We start from the raw sequence: 18,952 nt of genomic DNA, 5'->3' as shown, positions 1-18,952 counted from the left end.
CCGGGGGTAAGGGGCCCGGAAGTCTCATGCTCTTCAGGGGATTCTGCCGTTCCTGATCAGCTTCTGAGAGCATCTGCTCCAGAGGAGGGGACTGCAGCCCCAGCCAGGGGAGACGGATCGAGACTCACAGGATGACCAAGCTGTGGTCATCCAAAGCCGGTGTTCCCTGGCCGTTTGGGCAAGTGGACAAAACCACAAGCTCAGCACTTCTGCCAGATTCAAATGAAAGACTCCTTTAGGAGATGGAGATCCTGAAGCTCAATAAGGCTGACTGATCCCTCAACGGTTCAGCTAAATCATTGTGGGAGCTGGGCTCGCCGCCCACTTGGAAATGCCAGCGAGGCGGTTGGATTTATAGTTAGAGTTCCGGGAATAATTGCAAACTGGAGTGATGTAGTAGATATGGCATATAGTATAAATATACCGAGATGACATGTATCATGTTATTCCGTGATCTGAGAGCTGATAAAACGACAGCATCCTCTTTTCTATCCTCAAAAGGAGCTGGTTCAGAGATAGTGGAATTGGAAAGACACAGGTCGACCTGGAGCGTATCAGGATGCTCTTTGAAGGTTAATTGCCACGCGGAGCAAGGTCTTTCAAGGATCCCATCCGGGCAGGGATTATGGGCTGTATTTATCAGTCAAACAGAATCAAGCATGGATGGTTCATTTGCAGCTGCTGAGTTCGAAAGCAGGCGCAGATACCAGGGCTGGGCGAGCTGTTCTAAATGGACTAGCGTCATCTCCAGAGGAAATCAGATCGACAGTGACCTGGTTTCTAAGATCCACCCCCACACTGCAAATAAAGCTCAAAAATAATTGCTACCACATGATAGAGTCAGTAAATTTTTTCCTTAATAATAATAAACCCAGGAAAGCAGAGACATTATTATTTTGTCCTTGGAATTATTTCCTGTTAAATGCTAGTAAAACGATATGAAAGGATTTTTAAGGCTACCCATAAAACCATTAAAATCAGAAAAACTGATGGACAGGGGAAGTGGGATGAAGCGTGACCACCATTCTCAAACTCAAAAATGGAGAGAGAAGGAAAGGAAGAGGAAGGAAGGAAACTGGAAGGAAATGCATCAAAACGTGACAGAGAGAGTGCTAGGTGACTGGGTGATGGTTCTCCTGTTTTATATATGATTTCTCAGTCATATCTTATATTTGTTGACATGTCTATACAGTTTACATAAGTTGGATCAGTGTTTGTGCAAATCTGTCCTTTGCTCTTTTCCATGAAATCTATACAATTCTCTGAGCTAATTTCCACAATTAACCACTAAGTGCTATTTTATTGAGTCTTAGGAATATTAATTAATATCAATTAATCATAGGAATAGTAATCAGCTTTGTGGTGCTTTGACTAGCTTTGAAGGGCACTACAAGAAGTAACTCTTTTCCCAGAGCTTTCTGATACTGCTCTTGCAAGGCGGTTTGTGGAGAACTGACATGTTATGTCATGGGGCAGACTTCTGCACCGTGAACAATGTTGTTTGCTTCGGTTGAAGGCATGCTTTCATCTGTGGACAACACAATTCTTTTAATTACTCATAGTTTGCTTTCTGCTTGGGCTGCTACATAATTCAGAGCGTAATTTGTGATTCTCCTTCAGCAGTTGTGGGAGCATACAGCCTGAAAGTGTTTACCGACTTCCCCTAAAGCCTCAGACACTGTTCCACCTCGGGATTTGTTTAACTCGAATTGCTTCATCCATATGTTGAAACCTCATTGTATTCCATCTTGTGTAAGCTTCCTGGGTTATTTGGGGAACTGAGGGAGGTGTTTCTAACTCACAGGGAACACTCATTGGAAGCTGACCTACGGCAGCGGCTGTTCTGAACAGTCCACCTGCCTTAGCTCATCTAACTCTGAAAACAACCCCGTAGACGTGGCTATCGTGATTTCTATCTGCAATCAAGGAAAAAAGCGCGAGGAGATTAAACAGGGGTCTTGGTCTGTCTTGTGCCGTAACCCATGCTCTGAATCGTCAGGATGACCTTCCTGGAGCACCACAATTAGACTCTTTCTAACGGCCCTCGATTCTACAAAAACTGGTGCTGTTTTTTGTCCATATTTTAACTTTAAATGTCTCTTTTTTTTTCTTTGAGAGCTCTAACACTGTTTTAAAAGGGGCATTATTTCTCCTTCCCATGAGAAGAGGGATGGGAAAGTGCATTCCTTGTATTGAGAACAGAGCCACAGACACCGAGTCCCTCCCGAGCTCTCACAACCTGAACCCTGCGATCTCATTTGGTCCTGACTCAGTCACCCTGTCCCTTGTGTGGAGGAGCACACTGGGGCTCAGGGAGCCGAGATGCAAAGCCAACGTGCAAATCCAGACCCCGCACCTCTGTGGAGCCACAATGTGCTAGCGCTCTGCTTGTCCCGAGAAAGGATCGATTCCAAGAGGGTTGCACCTGCTTGTTACAGGGCAGCAGGAAAACCCGGTGCTCTTGACCACCCACAGCGCAGATTGGGTGCGTCCTTTCTTCCCACGGTTGAAACCATCTGCAAGTCTCCATGGGCCCAGGTGCCACAAGGGCCACCTTGATGAAGCACGGGCCTTGGTGTTCCTTTGCCAGTTCTTGCCCCAGCAGCTGGGGGAACCTCCTGTGCCCTGAGCTAGTTTGGGCTACCCAGGGCACCTAGCCCAGGCTGAGACACTGTTCCTAGCTTGTGGCCAGTGTTTGGGCCAGCCTCAAGCAGCGGCCTCTCTGGCAGCCCAGCTCCTTCCCTTGTGGAGGAAGGCAGGGGAGAGGAGAGGCTCTCGGGCTCTGCACCTTCAGACCTCCCCGCTGTAGAGATGGCCCGGGCAGCCACTGCAGCCTACCACGGCCAGCGGGTTCACAAACAGAAGTGTACTCTGGCAGGTTCTGGAGGCCAGAAGTCCAGAATCAACGTGTCCACGGGGCCATGCTCCCGCCAGGGACTCTGGGAAAGAATCCCTTCCTGCCTTGTCCAGCTCCTGGTGGCTCCAGGTGCTCCTTGGCTTGTGGCCATCTCTCTCTGACCTCCCTGTCCGCAGGGTCTTCCTCCTCGCAGTATCTGTTCTTCTTCCCGGGATGCCGTCGTTGGGTTCAGGGTGGATTCCTTTTCTCCTAAGCCTTGGTTCTTTTCATTTGCATATATCCAGGTCCACACATACTTATAAAATTTTATTCCACGGGACGATGTCCACTCTGAAGTGTGTGGAGGGTTGGTTTTCAGTTAACACGTTCCGAAGCCTTCCCACTCTGTCGGTCTTGTGCCTTCCTGTTCTCCTGGGCTGCTGGGAAGAATCCCTAGTCGTCCGCATCACAGTTGGTTCAAACATTTTCCTCTTGCTGGAGTTTAGCTTTTGGTCAGGGGAGGGTTTTCAGTTACATGGATGAGTGTGAAAATTTTTAAATGATTCCTCTGTGCCCCTCTGCAAGTAGTTCTCTAGGAGCAAGAGCAAGAAGTAGAATTTCGAGGTCAGAATACTCATATTTTGTTAAATATTTTCTAGTCCACTGATGGATGGAATTGCAACTCCCATTCTGAGTGCTTATGTCTGAGTGCATTTCTGGTGCCTCTTGGTGCAGAGCGTGGACTTTGGAGTGAACTGTGCCTGGCTTCGATCCTGGCTCAGGTTCCGGCCAGCTGTGTGGTCTTTGGCAAACTAAACAGTCTCTCTATTTCCCACATCTGGGAAACCCCGTCTCCCTTGAGAATCAGACAAGTTGACTCAGGAATAGTGCCTACATTCTGTCCGTCATACAATAGGGCTGGACCAGCACCAGGGTTTTGACAGATATTGATTCTTTTCTCCTTCTCTTTCACTTCCTTGCTTCCTGGTCTTCAGGATGCCCCGGCCCTCGGTCCTGGTGCATGACAACTTTGGCAGATCAAGCCATTATGAGCAGCATGGGGGGGCTTCAAGGCTTAGCTCGCTGGATTCGAATTCCCTGTCCACGAATGTCCAGCTGAACAACCCTGGACAAGTTCATCAACCCCTCAGACTGCACTCTTCCCCTTCCTACCCCCTTCTCCTTATGGTTCCTGCCCTTAGGGGTGTGCCGGGAAGGGGAATGAGGTACTCAGGCAGAGAGCGCAGTCTCGGGGGGCAGTAAAAAAGTCTGAGCAGATTGCAGCAGGTGGTTAGCTCAGGCCTCTGCCCTGGAGAACTATAATCCAAGGAGCTCCGTGAAGGATTCACATTCCAGAAGGATCCAGACTCCTCCTCGGTCAGAACAAGAGTGTGGCGTGAAGAAAGACGGGGTCTGCCTAGCGCCTGTCACTCACCCTCAGATTCCTGGTGGGGACGGTGACTTCGTCCAGCCAGCCATAGACAAGCCAGAGGTCACGTCTTCCTCCCAGCCCCCTGACCTGGCTTCCCACCTTTGGACTTGCCCTAGGGAAGCCCGTGGTGCATCTTGGGGTGCATTGCCTTGGTGGGTGGCAGACTGGTCTGGAATCACTCACTTGGTGGCACAAGAGATTTCGGGGCTCCAGCTTCCTTATCTAAGATTCATGGGCCGGTTACGTAATCCCTCTGCTCTCTGGACACAGTCAGCTGGGATGCGATGTTAGGTTTAACGGAAACAAGGCAGAGAGCCGCGGTGTCGTTTCAGTCCTTCCCACTAGGTCAGCAGGTGGGGTGCAGCCTCGGTGCCCTTGTCCTGGGCTCTCCCCCACACCTCCCGACTCTCGCCTCTTCCTGCCTCTGGACTCTTGCTGTGTGTCCACACCCTCCTGCCTTCCTCTCCCTCTCTGGGCCCTACTCTCTTCTCCTTCTCCTCCTTTGACTTCTTGTTCTCTCCTCCTGGGTCTCTCTCCACCATGTCTTCCTGCCTCACCCCGTCCCCGTCCCGTCTGGGCCTGTTCTGCCTCCCTCATTTCCTCCCCACTTCTTTCCTCTCCGTGTCTCTGTCCTACAAAATCGCTCAGGATTTTGTTTTTAAAAAAATCAACCATCATTTCCCCCCCAATCCACAGTGAGCATTACTGTTGAGATCAGCAACACGAATTAAACCAGCAGCCGCTAAAAGCACACAGGGTGAAATTTGTTATTGACTAAAAATCCATAGACAACTCGAGTCTTCTTGGCTGATTTTCTGTCTCTGCCTGGTTTTGGCCCAGGAGAATCGGACTTGGTGGAAGTAATGACTACAAAGGGAAACTCAAGATGGCAGAAGTTATAGATCAGTAAAATGTGTTGTGATCCAAATGCTGATCAATGAATCAAATCTTTATGGAATTTAAGCACGAGAAGAATTGATTCTAGTAAAAATACTTTTGAAAAATTGGGAACAATTTAACTAGGCGGTGCAAGACCTTGGTCTGGGAACTAAGTTGGCTTAAGGCAGGGAGCTCTTGGAAATGCCCCCTTTGTGAAAACTACTCAATGTTGGCGTGATTCTGCTTTTCAAGCTCCCACTCACAAACTCAGTCAAAATATGATTGGAGGTCACTTTCTTAGAGGCAGATTGAGACCGTACTGTGTGTGATGGTAGATCAGTCTCTGTGCAGGTTGAGGGTCTCCCCATGTAGACAGTTTCCAAGGCTGTCATGCCTCAGTGACCCCTCCCCACAGTGATATTGTCACTATCAAAAAATTCCCCTGAACTTCACCAGGATCCACAAGAGCAAAACACCCTTGTGTTCATTTCAGTCCGTCCAACAGCCAGCCCCGCGGGAGAGGTGCATTTCCCCTTAGTACAGATGAGAAGACTGGAGACCAGAGAGGTCCTATGGACTGGGCCTTGTTCACAGGGCTGGTACAGGTAGACCTGGACTCCCGGCCCGCTCCACAGTTGCCCAAGTGGGTTGGCTGGCCTGGATAATCTATTCTCTTCCTAGCAAGGCTTTGACATGACCTAAAAAAAAATGCATTCAGTTATCATCAAAGAGATGTTTCATTTTCAATCACACTTGAGACTAGACCTCCACACCACACACACACACACACACATACACACGCATACACAATCGTAGGCACTCTGGCTTCATTAATTCTTCAGAACAAGTCAATGTCTTGTTAAAGGCTTCTTGAATGTTAATGAATGAATAATTAACTTTAACTATATAATTAGCCTTTAAATGTGCCGAGCCCCCCAGAGAGGATCTGGAAACATGCACAAGGAGATGATGAGCTAAAACCGGAAACTTTTGATTAGGAAATGTCAGGCCTCTTGACACTACGAGTCCCTGTCCCTGAAGAGGCCACGTCTTGACGCTGGGACCTGGTCTTCCCTGGTGCGTGGAAATTCAGGTTTACCGACAGGCAGCCTTGGGCTGGGAGTGGACTTTCAAGGGCACCCTCAGGTCAGGAGGGACTTGCACCTGTTAAGTAACAAGGTCAGACACGCAGACTAAGGAAGCGGTAGCAGCTCTTCAGAGCTCAGAAACTCCAGCAGGAGACACCAGTTCAGGCAGCAGGAGCCCACGTGACACCCCTCCTGGCTTTGCTTCTTTGCAAATTTACAGACACGAGGTCTCATTTCCCCCTCTCACTCTGAATTACCGTCACTTCTAATCACGGGGCTTCCTTGAGGACCGCTGGTGACAGAGGGTGACGGCACCCACGCAGCCTGTGTGCTGTCTGCTGGGGACCCGGGTGTCTCGCAGCTGGGCATTCCTCTGGCTCCAGTGATGCCCCCTTCCCTTGAGTTGGGAAGTAGAGGTTGTTTTCTGTGTCACTGAGGTTGGGTAAGAGGGTTGGCCCTCGGGGTGGCGGTAGAGACGCGGTGCTGACTGCAGGGTGCCAGGCAGGAGCCCTGTCCCATCCCAGGCAGACCCTGACCCTTGAGCCTCCTCCTGCCCATGGGAGGGACGCTTACCTGGGAAGGCAAGAAGAAGATGACTTACTCCCCCCCTAAAGAAAGCAGGACACGTCGGTCAGAGAACAGAAACTGGGCTCCCTCACCCGCGAGCTCCCCCGCCTTCCCAGGCTGCTCGGTTCTGAAGGCCCGGTCCCTCCGGTGCTGGCCTTTGGTCTGTGTTCCTCTTAGCCCCGCCGGCAGTTACCCCGCTGCTGCCCCTATGTCACTCTGTCTCTGCCAGCCACGGCTCAAGTCCCCAACAGCTTTAGGTCCACATTGGGCTTCAGTTTCGGGTGGCCTCCCCCCACCCCCGCCCCGCCCTCTGCCTTCAACAAGAAACTACAGCACTCATGCCTAGTGTCCCCTGGAGCCTGGGGTGGGGTGGGCTGGGGACAGAGGGGCACTGCGAAGGTAGCGCCAGACCCTCAGGGCTGTGCGTCTGTTGGGAAAGAGAAGCTGAGCCACCGGCGACTCCTTGACTCCGCCGGCTTCGGTCTCGCTCTGCCCCTTCTGTCGTAAGTTTGGCTTGATGGACAGCTGCCATCTGCATCTGAACTTCCTGCGCAGTCCACCCAGCTGCCTCCATCTATTCCACAAGTCTTGTGGGTGACATGACCTGGTCAGAGTGGTCACCTTTGTGGCTTTTGGCACCTGCTAAGTCCAAATTCTGCTTTTAATACTTCGAGGCTGTTGAGTCCTCTTAATGCTGAGTGCCTCGGTTTCCCCATCAGACAATCGGGAGAGCGGACGGTGGGAGAGTGCACCCCCCTGTGCACTTAGAGGGAATAAATAGAGTGATGTGACGCCTGTGACGCGTTCAGGACTGGATCGATGACATCAGATACGTGAATCTGTGAGCCCTTTGCCAGGAACTCCGATTCGATTGGACATATGTGTGCCTTTCCAGCGCTGGCGGTGTCCCGCCGCGGCCCGCACACTTTACTTACATAACCTCACTTGGAGGGCCCACAGCCCTCTGAGGGCAGAGATTGTCAGCTCTGTTTTGCAGAAAGAAAACCGGCTCAGACGAGCAGCTGCCTTGACCAAAGTCTCTCCTTACAAAGCGCTCTTTCTAGTGCGTCAGCAATTTTCAATTTTGCCTTTTTAACAACAGGAACAATTTTTTTTCCCAACTGGAAACAGATCAAAAGTAAACCTTTTGGGTCAAGAACAAGGAGGGGGACCTAGAGTCCTGCTCCCCTGCTGCCCCTGCCTGCTGTGGCCCCGGCCGTACCTGGCCATTTCTGTCGGAATCCAAATGAGTGAAATTCAGCAAAATTAAAAACTCAGTTTCTCGGCAACACTCACCACATTTCAAAGGCTCGTTTTCCACTTTGGGGAGTGGAGATGCCGAGCATTCCCATCAATGGCTCAGGCTCCAAGGGCCAGTGCTGTCCAGGAGGGCTTTGTTGGGCAGTTTGGAAATGTCCCTAATGAACTCCAAGCCGACTGAGAACTTTGCTCATAGGACAACTAGGAAAATGATTCTATCTGCCTAGTGGGTGGGTTGAGGCCTCAGGAGGAGGACACGTGCACTCCTTTGGAAAGTACCTGTGGACAGTGGCCTTCTCCGTCAGAGGGCTGTTTTACACATACAAGTATCTCAGGCCACTGGGTCTAGACCCCAGCTCTCTAGAATCATGGGTGAAAAGTGACACCTAGCTCACAGGACCCTGCAGTCTCATGGTGAACCTACCTTAGGTCTGACATGGCCCCAGGACCCAGGGGTCAGGCCACAACGCAGGCCCCTCGGTGGCTCTCTGGGGCCACAGGCCTGACAGGACGTCCACCAGGTCAGCCCAGGTACCCGATGTGCAGTGGCCTTGGTCAAAATCGACTTGACTTTTACAGTTCATTGTCTGCCTCTGAGTTGACAGGGACATGCTTTTGCAAATTTTTGTTCCTGAAGAAAATCTATTTTTTTTTCTTTCTGCTCATCTGACTCTATGGCTCAGCCGACTCCCCCTAGGGTTGCCAGGTGGGTCTTCGGGTCTCAGCTGTGCCTCCCCCGTGTGGGGCAGTCAGCAAGGCGGGGAGAGGTCATCCCACGAATACCACTGACCTCCGTGTCTGAGTGTTCCCTGCACACGCGCGTGTGGTGTGTGTGGTGCGTGCGTGTGTGTGTTGACGCTGAGTTTTTGAGGACTCGAGACAAGAGGGTTTGCTGGGACTTGGAAGTCTTCATCTTCTTCAAGTTCTCGGCATCTCCATGGCAGCTTGGTGTGTGAGGTCTTGACGTCACAAGCACCTTAGCCTCATCAGGTCAGATACCACCCTTGACCTGAGGTCCTCAGGACACATGTGTTACCCAGAGTGTCTACTGATGGCCGCTAAAGGTGACTCTTGGCTTTCAGAATCACAGAGCGCCTTCACTGGACACGTATCTCAGCAGGACCCCCAGGGCCACCTCATCTCGCGGACGAGGAACCAGCCAGGCCGTCCCCCAAGCCTGGCCTGGGACTCAGACCCTTCCTACTGACCACGGGAGGCTCCTGCCACAGCCCGACCGCCGTCGGCTCAGACTGACGCTGTCTTGAGCCGCTCTCCGTCCCACGGTCCACGGTTTCCCTGTGGCTGGTGTCTGGAGAGGTGGCTTCCCTGTGGTTTTGCCCGACCTGTGACCGTTACAAAGACAAGAGAGGCGCAGAGGAAGAAGGAGGCTGCCGGCCTCCCCACAGGGGGTCCCTGAAAGCGCAGCCTCCCCCCCTTTCCCAGACCTCTGCTCCTTCTTCGCTTCCCTGTCTTACGGTTTCTTGTTAAAGAGAAAAAGTCAAGAGATGGAGAGTATGTCGGAGGCTGGGCAGCTCTGATTCCATTTTCCTGCCTACTCTGGGGTGGAGACATCCGGCTCTGTGTTCCGGGGTGTCGCCCAGCCTTGCTGAGCAGCCTTAATACATGGACATTGAACCCATGGTCCCTCCCAGGGGTCCAGGTGGAGGTGCCGCCCTGCCTCTGACAAGGTCGCGTGAGGTCTGCTGTCGGGAAGGCTGGGCGTGAGGAAGGCAAGGCTTTATTTAGACATCTCTTAACTGTGGATGGGCCGTTATTTATTTATTTATCTGTGGTGCTGAGGCTCCGACCCAGTGCCTCCCACATGCTGGGCAAGCGCTCTGCCACTGAGCCAGCCCCGGCCTGGGTCAGCAGGACTTTTGAAGTAAAGGGATGCTCTCAATGCTGAGCTCTATGGTAACTTTAAAGTGAAACAAATGTCAAGATCATTGAGCACTTGATTGCATATGGGCCATAGAGAGAAATATGTTTAAAAAGAATAAAAAAACAAGTGCTATTTGTGGACCTGGATATACACTTATCTGTGTGGCATGAGAAAAGAAAACCATTTAGGGAATAGTTTGTATGGGATTATCTTATTTTAGGGGCTGTAAAACAAGGGTCGGCCCACTACGGCCCATGGACAACCTCTTTGTAAACAGTGGCACACTGGGACCAAGTGGGTTCACTGGTGTGTGTTCTCCTGTCCGCCGTGGGGTTGTGTCTTCCTTTCCTGGGGCTGCCCTAACAAAGTAGCTCAAACGGATGCTTTCACACCAGAAGTTTGCCATCTCATAGTTCAGGAGGCTGCGAGTCCCAGATGGGGGTGTCGCGGGGCTGCACCCCCTCGGTGGGTGTGGGGGCAGGAGCTGCTCCAGTTTCCCCCGGACCCTGGTGGCTCCTGGGCTCGGGCCACAGAGCTCTAGTCTTCACGGGCACTCTTCCTGCAGCTGTCATGGCCAGATTTTCTCTTTCTTGTAGAGACACCTGTCACATGGAACAGGGTCCCTCCTACTGCAGTATCTCCTCCTCTTAACTACTTACATCTGAGTGATCTTGTCTCCGTAAGGTCACATCTGGGAATCAGGACTCCAACACCTGACTCTTTTCTGGAAGGAGGGGACACCCTATTACAGCCTCACCAAGTCATTGCAGCTAACACAGTGAGACCGCCAGAGTCCAAGCTGCCTATTAGGTCGTCTCTACATTAACAGTGTGCCAACCCCTGTGCGGTGTGCGTGTGTGTGTATGTGTGCGTGTGCGTGTGTGTGCGTGTGTGTGTGCGTGTGTGTGCGTGTGTGTGCGCGTGTGTGCATAAAAACCTTGGAAGACAGCCCAAAACTATGTCAGCAGAGGTCATCTTTGAGTTATAAAATCATGAATTCTGGAATTTTGCAACCTATTTACTTTGTTAATGGAAGAATTTTAATTGTATTATTAGTACTTTTCTATATTATTTGGAGTTTTAAAATTCCTCTGTGGCAATTCGTTTCTGTGACATCCTTAAAAGTAAGTATATTTATCTAGGGAGGAAAGGACTCCATTCCTCTTTGGCCTCCATCCCTTGCAGCTGCCCGAGTCTCCCGTCCTCGGTGGCTGACGGTGCTGTGGTGCCAACCTTTCTAAACAGGCCACCGTTCTCCCCGTTGGGAGGTGCAAAGGACCAACACTTAGAAAACCTGCCAACCTGCCTGTTTACTCACTGGGTACACAGACTCCTCGGGTCCTTATTTAGCTGCCTCTTGTAAGTTGGGGAGAGAAGGTTCTGGCTTTTATCTCTTCATTAAAAATAGATCCTTTTATGACGAGGGGATGGAACAGCGTGAGTCATCAGCTCCTGCCTGTGGGGTGCTGGCTCGGGCCTCGGGAGCGGGCTCTGGGAGGGTCCCGGCCACCCCATGACTGCCTGGTCTCTTGTCATTTCAGGAAGCTGGACGCTTTCATCTACGACGCCGCCGTCTTGAATTACAAGGCCGGGAGAGACGAGGGCTGCAAGCTGGTGACCATCGGGAGTGGGTACATCTTTGCCACCACTGGCTACGGCATTGCCCTCCAGAAGGGGTCGCCCTGGAAGAGGCAGATCGACCTGGCCCTGCTGCAGTTTGTGGGTGATGGTAAGACCCTGCAGGACCCCTCGCTCGGGGGACCTGAGACACTGGTTTCTGATCAACATGGCAGTGGGTCTTGGGGCAAGGGGTCTGCTCGCTAGGGGTATCTGTGAAGTGCCTCTCACACCGTGCGTGCACCCAGCTGGCTTAAAACAGAGACCAATTCTAGGTAACTGTGTTTAAAAAGGGAAATTACTTTAAGGATGCACAAGCATCTCTCCGTGAATGAGCAAGGAGCTGAACAAATAGCTTTAGGGAACGTCGGCACCAGGACCGTCGGGGGCCTTGACAGTGGGAACCCCCAGGTCCTCTTCCTAGAGAGGTGCTTCTCAGTGCAGAGCGTCCTTTTTGTCCTCTGGGGGACACTTGGCAACGTCTGCAGGTGTTCTCAGCGGCCAGGACTGGGAGATGATTGTTTGCTACTTGCCTCTAGCTGACCGAGGCCAGGATCAAGGGAGTAGCCAACACGACACAGCGCCCAGCCCCTCATGTCCACTTCAAAACAGAATCCTGTGACCTCACGTGTTAGCAGAGCTGGGACTGGATGCTGCTCTCAGACACAGAACCGAGCTGCCTCCGTCCCAATTTCCAAATTCCAGAGGAAGGGTTCCCGTGATGTTTGGGTAAGGGACTCTACAGAACCCAGCACTTGTGACCAAGGGTGATTCGTGGTGAACTAACATGTGGCTCTCTGCGCATTGTCCCGTGGAGGAATGAGAAGAGGCAAGCTCCTGAGAAAGCCTGGTCCCGGGGGCTCTCTCTACGCTTGGTCCCTTCACTGCCTAACACGCAAAAGCAGCGGCAGCTCCGCCCTCCCAGGCTGCAGGCCACAGGAGGCAGGGCGTTATGACACGTGGCCCTGGGGGTGGCTGATGCAGAAGCTCTCCCTGCTCACCCCCCTGGTGATCTCACCGCATGGGCCAGGCATGGCCTTGGAGTCCTGCCACGGGATCCGTGATTTCTTCCTGAATTGCTAACACCAAGTTAGGAAAAGTAAAGTCAACAGGAGAGGGTCAGCACCAGAAATGTGCCCAGGAACAGGGGGCTGCGAAGGCTCAGGGCAGAGGGCCGGAGCCCCCTTCAAGGACAGGTGGCGGCTCTACTTGATTACAGAATGTGCTGTGCTGCCTGAAGTTGAGAGGAGACCTACCAACCGCTACAGTCATCGTGACATTGAATGGACAGAGGCTAGGCCACGGTGGGTGTGGTCTGAATGGGCGGAGTTCCTCGTGGCTTTTCGTCCCCTCTCTCTTCCCAGAGTTCAACCCTGTTCTCCCCTGCCCTCAGCATTCTAAATGGGTCTGTTTTACCCTCAAGCACAACAGTCCCTGATCCTCGGGATCCCTGGAGGGCCTCCTTACCTTCCCCAGTCCTTGGTCCTGTTCTCATGGATAACTACGGCTCTGAGAAGCCTGTGTGTGGCCCTGGGGATGCAGGTCAAGTGGAGGATTCTTGCCTTGGGCTGGGCTGGGTGGGGCAGCTCTAGGCTCTGCCCCTAGCCTGTGGGTCCGCTGTGTGACCTCTGCCCCATGCGTGTTTATTCTGGGTCACACGCTGACCCGGTGGTAGATACCGGCGGAAGCTCTTTTTTCGGCCATGTTGGAGGCTCAGAAGGAATGCTGAATGTCACCTGCAGATTTCAACTCTCTGCGCTGTCACGTTCACACCTGCCAATCTCCTCCTTTCCAAAGCAAGTCCAGTGGCCACACCTAAAGTCCAGAGATTGGACGTAGAGTCTTATGGCAGGAGATTTGGACAAGGAGCGTGGACCTTGGGGGACACTGAAGATTGGGGTCCAGTTGCTCCATCGACTGCAGGGATGCCTGACGCCTCTGCTCGGGGTGACTTGTTCAGCAGACAGGAGTCTCGGCCCCAGCAGTAAGCACCCCAGAACCCCAAACAGAACAGGGAATTGATGAATGAAGGGTTAAGCACATGAATACACATATGGATGAGGGGTTGGGGTCAGGACGTATTACATTTGACAGGAAGATTTTAAATATGCTGGCTGTCGGTCAAGTGAGTCCTAACTCCAGCCCTGTCCACTGTGGTTGACAGTCTCATGGCATCTATGGTCAACAGCGAGGCCATTTAGGGAGGAGCACATGTCAATCACCACAGCTGGTACATTGCACACGTCCCTTAATCTTCACAAGAACCTCCTGAGGTCAGATATATTTCTCTTCCCATTGTACAGAGGAGGACACTGCAGCATTGTGTTGAGGGCCTTGTGAGCTCCCTGGGTAGCACAGGGCAATGGCTTTCTCCAGAGGCCTTATTCTGGAAGGCGGTCAATTAGGCAAAACTCTTGCTTCATTTAATTTTGTAAGATGTCTATCAAAGTTGACTAATTAGACCCTTGAGATTTATAGAACTCTTTAGGAAGGAGTAATTTAGTGTCTCTTTGAACCAAATCTGTACTTGTCCCATTTATTAAAACTTCTATAAAAGAGATGGTCAACCTTCGCCTCAGTTTGCTCATTTTTGAATGAAGACATCGGTCCCTGTTATCAACTGTGTGAAAATGAAATGGGAGGATTTCTGTAAATAACTTAGCATAGCTCCTACAACATAGAAAGAGTTCAATAGCCATAAGCTGTCACCCTAATAGTCAGTGTTACTGTGATCACCATCACCACCACCATCACCACCATCACCACCATCATCACCATCACCACCACCACCACCATAATCACCACCATCACCACCATCATCACCATCACCAGTACCATCTCTACCATCACCTCCATAATCACCACCATCACCACCATCACCACCACCACCACCACCACCATAATCACCACCATCACCACCATCATCACCATCACCAGTACCATCTCTACCATTACCTCCATCACCACCACTACTACCATCATCAGCATCACCACCATCATCACCACCATCACCACCACCACCACCACCATCACCACCATCACCACATCACCATCACCACCGTCACCACTACCATCTCTACCATCACCCCCATCATCACTACTACTACCATCACCACCATCACCACCATCATCACCACCATCATCACCACCACCATCACCACCATAATCATCACCATCACAACCATAATCACCACCATCACCACCATCACCACCATCATCACCATCACCAGTACCATCTCTACCATCACCTCCATCACCACCACTACTACCATCATCAGCATCACCACCATCATCACCACCACCACCACCACCATCACCATAATCACCACCATCACCACCACCACCACCATAATCACCACCATCACCACCATCACCACCATAATCACCACCATCACCACCACCATCACCACCATCACCACCATAATCACCACCATCACCACCATCATCATCACCACCACCATAATCACCACCACCATCACCATCACCACCACCACCACCATCATCACCACCATCACCACCACCACCACCATCACTATTACCATCACCACCACCATCACCACCATCATCACCATCACCACTACCATCTCTACCATCACCACCACCACCACCACCATCACCACCACCATCACCACCATCACCACCACCACCACCATCACTATTACCATCACCACCACCATCACCACCATCATCACCATCACCACTACCATCTCTACCATCACCGCCATCACCACCACCATCACCACCCACCACCACTACTACCACCACCACCACCATCAACATCAACACTGTCACCACCATCACCACCATAATCACCACCATCACCACCATCATCATCACCACCACCATAATCACCACCACCATCACCATCACCACCACCACCACCATCATCACCACCATCACCACCACCACCACCATCACTATTACCATCACCACCACCATCACCACCATCATCACCATCACCACTACCATCTCTACCATCACCACCATCATCACCACCATCACCACCCACCACCACTACTACCACCACCACCACCATCAACATCAACACTGTCACCACCATCACCACCACCATCATCATCACAATATCATCACCATCATCTTCACCACCATCGTCACTGTCCTCCTCCTCACCCGTGTGCCTCCTGCCCATCAGCACCGTCACTGTCCCTGCACAGCTCCTGTGTTCAGCACAGCTTATTAAGTGTCGCCCTGGCAATGACAGTGCCAGTCTGTACCAGGGGAACCGCCTTCCTGGTGCTGAGCAGGAAATGCCTTCGTTGCCGCCTCTTGCAGATGCTTACTTACAGAGCATCTTGGTTCCTGTCGATATTTCACGTCCTGCCTCATTGCTTTCCTGGTCATCCTGCCAGGGTTGGGAAATGTTCATCTTTCTAAAGCTTCGTCCTCCGAGGCCATCTGGAGGCAAAGACAGGGCAGAGAAAATGACGTTGCTCTGGGGGGCGTCTTAAGATAATCTGCCCGGAAAGCCATGTCCAATTCTGAATGTCTCTCTAGGAGTAAATACATGAATTAACACAGCTGCATAAATATTTCACTTATCTTATGCAACTTCAGCAGGATTAATTATGCTCTAAAATTAGACCTGTAAAGAGCACGGTGCCAAGAAGTACCTAATTATTATTCATCCTTTAGAATGGAGTGTTTATCTCTTGTTATAGAGGAGCTTCAGTGGACGATTACGACTCTAATGAGTGTCAAAAGTATAAAAAAATTTTCCTAATGAGCTGTGTAAATATAACCTTTGAGTGAGTGTTTGGTTACTGGGGGAACCTCTTGCATGAAGCCTGCCAGGCATTTCCCTAGGAAAAAGGGCAGCTGATCCCATGCCTGCAGGGCTGCACAGTCTCCGCAAGGCCTTGCCTGCCTCCCCTGTCTGGCTGCTGTGTGCTTTCTGGAGTGCAGGGGAGCATCTTGGCATCTCTGGCTCTCAGTAGTCTAGAAACAGTGCTCACAGGTACTTTTTGGCAACTATCAGCATCCGTTCCCAGCGTTGATAGAGAAACGCAGACCTTCCCAGGCACTGATGTCCCAAGAAGGGGATGTCAGTCTTTCCTCTTTCCTTCCAGGGACTGACAGTTAGCTGGTGACAACATACGAACTTAAAATAGAAGCACATTTATACCAACATAAGTATATGAATTCCTCTGTATAAACCCAGGTAGAGGGACATCTGTGTGGCTGGACACACACACATCCCTCTTTTCCTTAGTGCCTCGGGGAGCCAAGAGGACCATTAAGCAGATATATGAGATGCACTCGGGTTTGTTCTCAAAACAGGAAATGAACAAACAGAATGAGTCATCAAGAAAAACACAGGTAGTGAGATTAGACCAGAACAGAATGGATAGGAGCTCCTGGGGCCTCCTCCAGCCACCTCGCTTTCTACGGAGTGCCTGAAATCTCCCTGGCACCTGAGAGTTGACACTAGGGTGACCACAGGGACCAAGCGAGCTGGCACTTGAAGAGCCTCATTTCTGGCTTCAAGGTGGAGGTGAGCAGGTGATCTCCAGGGCACATCTGTCTCATGAGTTGGAGATTTTTTTATGACTCTGGGACTCCGAGAAGCAGGAGGAAGATCATGGGGGTTGAAGCCTCCTGTCGGTAGGACCAGCAAGAAGCCATCGAGGGGAGCGAGATGGCACCGTTATTCAGAGTCCCTGCGCTGTGGTCCAGCGCCCGCCAAGTGCCCCACGCTTGGTGTCAGGAGAGCCTGACCCCTCCTGTACCGTCTCTGCACGTCTTTCCATCTCCGTTTTGCAGAGTGGTACAATGAGGTTCAACTTGGTTGAGCCGCAGTGGAGTCTCATACACACCACCAACAGGAAGCGTGGAGATCTTCAGATAAAGATTTCATTCAGTCGGTCCGGAGGAGCCCGAGAGCCTGCTTTTCCAAGCAGCTCCCGGTGATGCTGCTGGTCTAGGGACAACACCGTGGAGAGACGTAAAAGTTGAGCAAGTTTATCGGATTCCACTTCTGATCATTTCCCATGATCCTTGCTGGCTGCAGGTGACTCTAAGTAAGAACCTTGGCATTCAGCTGCTCCTCTTCCTCTTTGTAGTCTGCTCATGTTTATGGTATGGATTTAGTTTTAAACTCAAAAAATACATGACTTTTCTCTGGCATCTAGTCTCAGTTCATCCAACAAATGGAACTATACACGTCAATTATTACTATATTGTCATCAGATTTTAATAAGTTATTTGCACGGTGTCTTCCATGAACGTGACATCCCATTTAGTTATATGGGATAAAAATTATATGTGGAATATTTGAAAGACATGACACAGATCTCTGTATCCATAGGGTAGCAAATTCAACCAAGTTTTCCAGGATTCTCCCAGCTTTAAAACTAGTTAGTGGCCTCAGGTATGTTGTCTTTGAGCCTTTATGATGGCTATCCTGTAGGAAGCGTCGAAAGATGCCGCATGAGTCATCTCAGGTGGACAGGTGCATGGCTCCTCTGTTCCTTTTCCACTGTGACATGACCAGCAGTGTTGGGATTCATAATTATTATTATTAGTCCCCTGGATGGGACCCCCGGTTCTGCTCTGCCCTAACAAGGACCCTTTCTGTGGTTGGCTCTGGAGCTGAGGAGGGCCCCACCCAGGGGATGGTGCTCACGGAGCTCGGGGTGGAGCAAGGCAGAAACCCATGCCCTGACTCCTGGGGGCCGGTGCTGACATCCTCGGTCTGTGTCCGTTGGCTGCTGTTCCCTGGAATGTGCAGGATGGCTTTTGACAGCCAGGGACCCCTGCTGCCAGCTGGCGTGGGAGTGAGTGCTGTCAGAAGCCCTTTGTGTCTCTAATTAGGATTTCCATCCGTTGTTCAGGGCGGCCGGGAGAGCTGCTGTTATCCTCAGCCCGACCCTCTTCCAACTTCCAGATCTCGGGCTGCTGATCTAGTCTTGGGGAGAGCCGGCAGGCCCCAGCTTGGTGATTGCCCCACCCTGAAGGCAGCGCACCTAGAGGTCTTGGGAGGCTGTCTCCTTAGGGCCGGCTTGGAAATGGTCTGGGAGTGAGCTGATAAAATTCCCAACCCCTCCCCTCACCTCTCAACTGCCACACCTGAAATTCTACCATTTGGATTTTTTTTCAGACAAGCCTAGAATCTTTGATGCCACCCCTTTAAAAATGGAATTTGAACTAATTAAAATAATAGTAATAACAGTAGGTAGAGTAAGCAAGATCACAGGGAGGGAGGAGGGGGGGAATGAGATTGATCAAATTCTGTTGTGTTCATATATGAACAGGGCATAACAAACCCCAGTACTATATGGAATTGCAGTGCACCAATTAAAAAAGCACAAAAAATGAGTCCAACTTCTCCTAACCCCACTTCTGAAGACCCCTGGGCTAGACGCCCTGCCTGT

The 18,952-nt window shown here is 51.3% G+C and overlaps 1 protein-coding gene across 1 annotated transcript in view; it reads left to right on the top strand.

The window, feature by feature from the left end:
• The window catches only part of Grin2a (glutamate ionotropic receptor NMDA type subunit 2A), a 323,436-nt gene that overhangs the window by 279,093 nt on the left and 25,391 nt on the right, over positions 1 to 18,952 (top strand). The window contains exon 11 of the mRNA XM_027940847.2: positions 11,486 to 11,673. Coding sequence (XP_027796648.2) covers positions 11,486 to 11,673 — 188 coding nt within the window. The remainder of the gene's footprint in view (positions 1 to 11,485; positions 11,674 to 18,952) is intronic.

This window comes from Marmota flaviventris, chromosome 19 (genome assembly GCF_047511675.1).
Source record: "Marmota flaviventris isolate mMarFla1 chromosome 19, mMarFla1.hap1, whole genome shotgun sequence".
NCBI classification, from domain to species: domain Eukaryota; kingdom Metazoa; phylum Chordata; class Mammalia; order Rodentia; family Sciuridae; genus Marmota; species Marmota flaviventris.
This window is presented reverse-complemented; position numbering and strand designations above follow the sequence as displayed.